We start from the raw sequence: 7777 nt of genomic DNA on the forward strand, positions 1-7777 counted from the left end.
ATTCAATTTATCACTGATATCACGGCTGTGCAAAGGCCCATAACATCATCACTGCCAAGAAGGAAAATATTGTTTTCAAACTATTTTCAATTAATATAATGGTAATAACGGCATAATAATAATGCAAGAACAGATTCTCAACGATCAATAAAGTATAAACTTTAATTTAACTCTGGAGCTGGGAGACATTTTAAACATCCAGGACAAATAAAACAACAAATAAAATGGACACTGAGAAAAAGTTTAAACAGCAGGCTGAAGATTTTTATCATCCAGTTTTTGGTAGGAGAAAAATGATAAATCATGCAAATGGAAATTATTGATCTTGTTTTAAATTATCATGTGATTGATTGATTTATTGCTTATTGCAACAGGGCCAAGTTTTGATCCTTGTGGAACTCCAAGAGATTTGAATCAAGTTGACCTTTGACATGGATGCACAAAATGAACGTTATCGTCAGTCTGATCAGTGAAACTGGGCCGACATGAACAGTTTGTGTTTCTGTTTGGTCATGTGACCGTATGCAGGATTACTGGGTGTTTAACTGAAGCAGAGTCAGAGGTCAAAGGTTAGGCTAATATCGGTCTGAAATGTTCATCCTTAACTTTAGAGCAGTAAGAGCAGAAATGAAGCGTCTTTGTGTAGTTTCAGATTGTGTGACGTGTTTTTCCTCCTCTGTGTGTCCGGTCCGGTCCAGTCCAGTCCGGTCCGGTCGGGCTGAACTGACTGTTTTACGGTCCGGTGACGTTTAGTTGTTCTGAGATTGAATCTCTGCAGCTCTTCTGTAGCCAGAAGCTGCATCTGATCAGGAGGAGTTTCTGATGAGACCAGAGGAAGGTGAAGTATGCCTGTGACCAGCAGAGGGCGCTGTTTGTACCGGCTCAGCTGACGAGACGAGACTGAGAGAAAATGTTTTCCTGATGTTTCTGGATCATCTTTAACTTTCTATCTTTCTCCCTCATTCATCATTTCTTTATTTTTTCATCCTGGTTTCGTTCCAGTCGTCCTTTTCTCCATCCTGCCATTTTCTTTTCTTCATCTCCTCCTTATTTCCAGTCCTCCATCTTCCCCTCCATCCCGTTCTCCCTCCTTTTCTCTCCCTCTCTCTCGTCAGGCCTGACCAAAGATGGCGGCCGTAGCGCCAACGCCGAGTCGCTCGAGGAGGTTCTGAACATTTTAGCAGAGGAGGGCTCTGATTGGATCTATGGCTTCTTCACCTTCCTTTATGATGTAGTTTCTCCCCCCGCACAGCGAGGTGAGGAAGAGGAGGAGGAGGAGGAAGGGCAGGAGGCCTCCACAGGGGATGTGGAGGTCAAAGGGGTCATTCTGGACCTGCAGAACCAGTAGAACAGGAAGCAGGCGGTCTGACGGCGTAGAACCAGATCCAACAGGTCTGAGTCGGAGCTCCAGTTCCCACTGCAGGACCGGACTGGGCAGACTGGGCGGACTGGGTTCTGGAGACAAATACAACAAACAAGGAGAACTGAAGAGGAAGAGATGAAAACTGTTTTATTTGGTCACTTTTAATATTACAACCAGTTTTTATCTTCATACAAGCTGATTAGAAAGAAAAATAATTAATATTTAAGCTAAAATTAAAAGTTTTATGTCAAATAACCTCAGAATGTCACATGATTTTATGTCAGATTTTATTTTATTTTATTTACTGAGTTATTAAATAAAAAAAAAATATGTATGCAATTTGTTGTTTCAGTACGACAGACTATTAGGACCAGGCTAAGAATTATAACAATAATATTAGAATTTTAATAATTTTAGAGTAAAGTCTTATATTAGGAAAATAAAGAGGCAATATTACCAGATAAAAGTTTTAACATTATGAGAAAAAATTGGTTTTAATGAGATAAAAACTTCGATAATCAAGATCTAACGTGACCAAAGTCATGTAAAATGAAATGACTTTATTACGACTTTATTCTTGGTTTATTTTCATTTTATTGTCATATTATGAGACTTTATTTTCGTGTTGTAACGACTAGATGCAACAAACAAAAAGCTACAAATCAGAAATACTTTTTAGTCAACAGCATTAACATTAAAATCTTCTGCTCATTAGGATCAAATCAACGTTTTTCTGTTTTTACATTAATGCACATGTTGCTGCGTTCTGATTGGTTGGCTGCTTCAACATGATCCGTCTCTTTAAATCAGTTTAGTTTCAGGCGTTAACGTCTCTTTCTTCATCGTCTCAGTGAAATCTGCAGGTTTTTTTAGTCTCTCACACCTGAATGACATCATCAGACCTTTCTATGAACTGCATGGTTGGTGTGTTTACACTGGGCTTCATGTTTTATGACCAATAAGGTTAACCTCGTTTATTAAACCTGAAACCAGCTGCATCCTTGTTGATATCCCTCCCGTGACCTTTAACCTTCCTGAACTTCATCTGCTGCTGTTTCATCCTGTTTTCTGAGCTAAAGCCGCAGCTCTCTCCCCTCAGATCAGAGGAGGTTCAGAGGAAGCTCTGAGCGGATCAGAACAGGTACAGTTGGCTGGGTTTGGGTCTGTCTGGAGCGCCGCGCTCACCTGATGCGTGTTTCTGTTTCTGAACTCCGTAGAGGAGGAGAAGAAGAGAGGGAGGCGCAGAGGTAACGATGGAGTTTATTAACAGCGCTCCATGTCTGCTGGATCTGATTCAGCTGGAAACACCTTCAACCTCTGCAACAGTTTATGCTTTATTTTTACCCGTTTAACAGTAAACTAACCAATGTTTTAGTAGGTGTTTGTAGAAAAGGCATTGTGAGTCTAACGGCTTGCCGTATTTAACATCCTGGAGTTTGGAGTTGATTGTTTTGTTTCTCCTGAGCCACAAAGACAGGATTCAGTTCAGTTCAGTATTAATGAATGGCTGCACCGAAATCTGCTGATGGGTTTTGGTCCTTAATAAGTTTATGGTGAGTTTATGGGTTACAAAGAGAGAGGAGTTTTGATTTTCTACCCAACTGGTCACCAGTTGGGCTGAACGTGGCCGATTGGCCACCAGTTGGGGCCAGTTGGGCTGAATGTGGCTGATTCTGATCGTCAGCTGATTTCTTGATGGATCGCTGTCAGGAAATGTTCATGATGGTTCTTGATCTGCATGGAGTTCCTGTCATGCATTGAATCGCATGGTTTTGTTGTTTTGCCGCTCGGTATGTTTAATCATGAGCTGTTCATGCTGAAAGCAGAACGGTTAGCATTTTGATTTGTTGTTGATCTTTGGAGATAAGATGGTTAGCTCCCAGAATGCCTTTCACTCACCTTCGGTTTGGGCTTGTTTCTAATGCAGAGGTTCACTGAGGCTCGCCTGTGAGACGGTTGGGTGGCTTGTGTTCAGCGTGAGAGTAAATGTAGATGATCAGCAGTTTGACGAGTTGTTTCTGCTCTCAGCACCAGGAGAGACTTCAGGGGAGGCTGAAACGAACCAAACCAAAGGTACTAAAATCCACTGCTGCCTAGAAACCAGAGTGTGAAAATGTTGATGCTTGGCTTTCATTAACTGTAATGGATGATTTCCCTGAAATAATTAGCATCACTAATTGATCCTAATTGTTGCACGCTGTAGAAGGTTAAAGGTCATGACAGAACCAGTCAACTGTTTGGTAGGGTTGAAGGACAAGGTTATGGGACAATGTCTTCTAGGCAGATGAGATCAAAGTAGAGATGATTCCTCCAACAGCTGAATATCTTATTAACTGTAACGTTTGAACACTTAGCAACAGTCCTTAGTGATATGGGCATGGTTATAGTGTGATGACAACAGGCACCTTTAGTATCATGTCTAAGTTTCCAGTCAGTGAAACAAACAAAAAGATGTCACTCAAGTTCATGTTAGTTTTCAGTTGAAACCATAAATACTAACGTGTCTCCCACATCCTCGTTGCTGTGTCTGTGGAAGATGATCCTTTCTAACCGGTCGGCCGAAATCTTTCAGCTCAGACTTCGGGTCCTCTGGTCCGAGGCGTCAAGCTGCGCTCGGCTCTGAGGGAGGAGCTCAGGCTGATCCACGAGAAGATGGAGGCCAAGAGGATCGCTCGGATCGCACTGGCCGAGATCCGGGCGCTCCTGGCTGAGGAGGAGCAGGAGAGGGAGGAGGCTTGGGCACAGAAGATGAAGGACCTGGAAACAGCTCAGGAGCAACTGAGGGAAGAGAGGAGGATAGAAGAGCAAAGGGTGGAGAGGGAAAGGGCGGAGAGGGAGAGACTGGAGAGAGAAAAGGTGGAGAGGGAAAGGGTGGAGAAGGAAAAGGCGGAGAAGGAAAGGGTGGAGAAGGAAAGGGCGGAGAGGGAGAGACTGGAAAAGGAGGAGAGGGACAGATTGGAGAAGGAAAAGGCGGAGAAGGAGAGACTAGTGAGGGAAAAACTGGAGAAGGAGAGACTAGCGAGGGAAAGGGCGGAGAAGGAGAGACTAGTGAGAGAAAGGGCGGAGAAGGAGAGACTAGCGAGGGAAAGGGCGGAGACGGAGAGACTAGCGAGGGAAAAACTGGAGAAGGAGAGACTAGCGAGGGAAAGGGCGGAGAAGGAGAGACTAGCGAGGGAAAAACTGGAGAAGGAGAGACTAGCGAGAGAAAGGGCGGAGACAGAGAGACTAGCGAGGGAAAGGGCGGAGAAGGAGAGACTAGCGAGGGAAAAACTGGAGAAGGAGAGACTAGCGAGGGAAAGGGCGGAGAAGGAGAGACTAGCGAGGGAAAAACTGGAGAAGGAGAGACTAGCGAGGGAAAGGGCGGAGACGGAGAGACTAGCGAGGGAAAAACTGGAGAAGGAGAGACTAGCGAGGGAAAGGGCGGAGAAGGAGAGACTAGCGAGGGAAAAACTGGAGAAGGAGAGACTAGCGAGAGAAAGGGCGGAGACAGAGAGACTAGCGAGGGAAAGGGCGGAGAAGGAGAGACTAGCGAGGGAAAAACTGGAGAAGGAGAGACTAGCGAGGGAAAGGGCGGAGAAGGAGAGACTAGCGAGGGAAAAACTGGAGAAGGAGAGACTAGCGAGGGAACAAGTGGAACGACAGAGGGCAGAAAAAGAGAGGAGCGAGAGGGAACGCCTCATCAAGGAGAGAGAAAGATTAAGCCAAGAAAGAGCAGAAAAGGAAAGATTAGAGAAGGAGAGACTCCAAAGAGAAAGGGTCGCCAAGGAGAAAGCAGAGAAAGAAAGAATAGAGAGGGAACAACTTAGTAAGGAGAGAGAGAGAATCGCCAAACAGAAGGAGCAACTAGAAAAAGAAAAAATTGTCAAAGACAAATCTGAAAAAGAACAATTGGACAAGGACAAGGCCGAAAAAGAAAGACTGGAGAGGATTGCTAGAGAAAGGGAAAGAATGGCCAAAGAAAAATCTGAAAAGGAAAAGATAGACAGAGCAACTAAAGAGAAGGAAGAGAGAGAGAGGATTGCTAGAGAAAGAGCTAGATGGGCTCAGGAGAAGGAGAGATCAGAGAAAGACCTGGCAGTGAGGAAGGAGAGGGAACAGATGATGAAGGAAAGAGAGAAGCAGGAGAGGGACAAGTTGGAGAAACAAAGGCTATCCAGAGAGAAGGAACTGATGGAGAGACAGCGGCTGGCTGGAGAGAAGGCCCTCCAGGAGAAGATGGAGGCAGAGAGGTTGGCCAAGGAGAAGCAACTAAATGCCACAAAGAACGACATGAAGAGACGAGACCTTCCAGAGAGGAAGTACAATGCTTCCCAAGCTTTAGCTCCAGCAGCCATCAGGAGGGACAAGATGGCTGCTGATGGGACTAAAAACTGACTGATGAATGGACGATGCTCCAACTCTATAGTCCAGGGAAACTGATGAACGCCTGGTTTAAAAACCAGGTTTATCTGGGTTGGGTTTGTTTGGATACATGCAGGTGTTGTACCTGTTGGGATATTAGAGCCAAATTCTGTTTGGTCTCCATAGATGGGCTGTAGGCCCAAATATACGAGCCGAGGGGTGACAGGTGGTAGGCAGGCATTGAACCCAAAAGGACATAAGTTTTTGACCGCTGTGGCTGAGTCTGTGTAAATACTGTTGTGTGTACTTGGGAGTTATTGGGTTTTGTGCATTAATTGTCTTGTCAGAGTTGAATAAACTGGTGAACCTGAAATGCAAGAAAACCCTTGGCACTGACTTTTACGTGCCACAAGAGGTACAATGTTTGCCACCTAGAGCGTCTCAGCAAAGCAGCTATGGATCAACACTTCAGCAGTACAGTATTACACTGGTTAGTACAAGGGATGACACCAGTCCTCCTCTGTCTCCAACTTTTAGCAAGTTGAATCAGATACTTTTGTTTTGACAGATAAGTGAAGATTTCAAAATGTCATTGGGCTGTCACTTTAGACAAGTCACCTGTTATTGGACACCCAATCATGGACACGTAGCGCTAAAGGAAACTTGGAATAAACATATTTCAGAGAACCTGGCGTACCGTGGGAGCCAGAGTACCTCCAGGTATCTGGAGAGTACCCCCAGGTACTCTCCAGATGGATGCTCCCCATCCACATGGAGACGTACAGAAAGGTCCCCAGGTCGGGATTCAAACCCAGTCAACCGTTCTACCATCAGCCCCACTCTGGTGTTTGGTTTGTATCAGCTGGTGCTCCATGTAGATACTCCTAGCCACTTTATTTTTCTTCATAGTTGCATGTTTTGGATGATCAATGGGGATAATCATAAAAGTGATCATAACAAATATAAAATTTTATTAAATTCTGGGTTTTTTCCTAAAAACTTTACAGACCTTCCCAGATTGCTGTTCTGATCCCAGTTTGGGCCAATTGAAGAATGAAAGATTTTGATGTGTTAATTACCAAAGAAAATAAAAGTTGAATCTTTGGATCTCAAAGACGTTGGGAAACATCCCCAACTTCTGAAAAAGTTGACCCATGGTTGCAACAAAGTGTTGTACCTTTAAAAAATGTTGCATAAAACCAGTGGTAGGAACTGCTAACTAAAAAGTTAGCTGTGCTAACCCTAAAGCAGTAGTGGAGCGCTAAGGCACTACACTAACACAGTATGTAGCGGAAGCTAATGCTAAAATTGCTCAACTGTCAATAACAAGAACTTCAACACAGATGTTGAACTTTATTCAACTGAGTTTACAAAACACCAAGTAAATTAATGTTTTCAAAGTTAGCTAAAGTGCTAAGCTAAAGATTAGCTCCTCTATTAGCAGAAGTTTGTCCACCTCTGTATAAAACAGACATGAGGGCTGAGTGCAGAGACACCAGCTGCGTTTGAATATTGCTGTTGTGTAAATGATTGTTTACACAACAGCTCTGCATCAGGAGCTCCAGCTCCTTTCTGCTGGTTCACAAACATTCAACTTGTAATTATGGCAACTTTTGTCAGTTTCATGTCTTTAAACAATCAATAAAAAGCATCTTAACTCTGTATGTAGAAGCACTGAAACTAGAACATACCACAGGTAGAAACTTTATTATAATACATTTAATATAAAGATATGACCTCATGTTTCTGTGTGGTTGTTTGTTAGGATTGCTTTGGTTTAAGTTCATTTCTGTTTTATTTTATTCATTTTATTCTTGGCTGTTTTGAGTTTGTAGTGAAATGTTTGGAGTTCAGTTCATGATCCTCTGGGTTCCTCCTGGTGACGGCTGCCTGTAAACCACATCAGTCAGGTTTCTCTTCTGCTTTCATGTATTTCCTGTCTGTACTTTAATAAAACAGAGAAAATGTTTTGGCTTCAGTTGAAGCTCCTTTTTCCATTTATTTAAATTCTACAACACTTTTCCCAAAAGGAAATGTTGCTGTGGGCTGGAAGGATCTCCAGTAGCAGTCAGT

At 43.5% G+C, this 7777-nt stretch overlaps 2 protein-coding genes and 1 long non-coding RNA gene across 20 annotated transcripts in view; 1 reads left to right on the forward strand and 2 right to left on the reverse strand.

Annotated features, from left to right (window-relative positions):
• Positions 1-7777, reverse strand: part of LOC116712074 (NACHT, LRR and PYD domains-containing protein 3-like) — a 1065068-nt gene that overhangs the window by 646193 nt on the left and 411098 nt on the right. The window lies entirely within an intron of this gene.
• The window catches only part of LOC116712098 (aspartyl/asparaginyl beta-hydroxylase-like), a 39806-nt gene that overhangs the window by 7637 nt on the left and 24392 nt on the right, over positions 1-7777 (forward strand). For 3 of the 12 annotated variants that reach the window (XM_032551949.1, XM_032551942.1, XM_032551944.1), the window contains 4 exons: positions 2463-2504; positions 2581-2610; positions 3392-3436; positions 3936-7682. The exons of 3 other annotated variants lie outside the window; for them this stretch is intronic. In XM_032551949.1, the coding sequence (XP_032407840.1) occupies positions 2463-2504; positions 2581-2610; positions 3392-3436; positions 3936-5737 (1919 nt within the window). In that variant the 3' untranslated portion in view covers positions 5738-7682. Of the gene's footprint in view, positions 1-1115; positions 1257-2462; positions 2505-2580; positions 2611-3391; positions 3437-3935; positions 7683-7777 lie in introns of those variants that run through there. 6 more of the 12 variants (XM_032551945.1, XM_032551948.1, XM_032551946.1 and 3 more) reach the window with 5 other exon arrangements.
• LOC116712194 (uncharacterized) lies at positions 1240-4012 on the reverse strand. Its single transcript, XR_004337463.1, has 3 exons — positions 3864-4012; positions 3263-3415; positions 1240-1455 (listed from the first exon to the last, which is right to left on the reverse strand). It is a non-coding gene; the product is annotated as an uncharacterized LOC116712194 (long non-coding RNA).

The sequence above is a fragment of the Xiphophorus hellerii genome, chromosome 21 (genome assembly GCF_003331165.1).
Source record: "Xiphophorus hellerii strain 12219 chromosome 21, Xiphophorus_hellerii-4.1, whole genome shotgun sequence".
Classification (NCBI taxonomy): domain Eukaryota; kingdom Metazoa; phylum Chordata; class Actinopteri; order Cyprinodontiformes; family Poeciliidae; genus Xiphophorus; species Xiphophorus hellerii.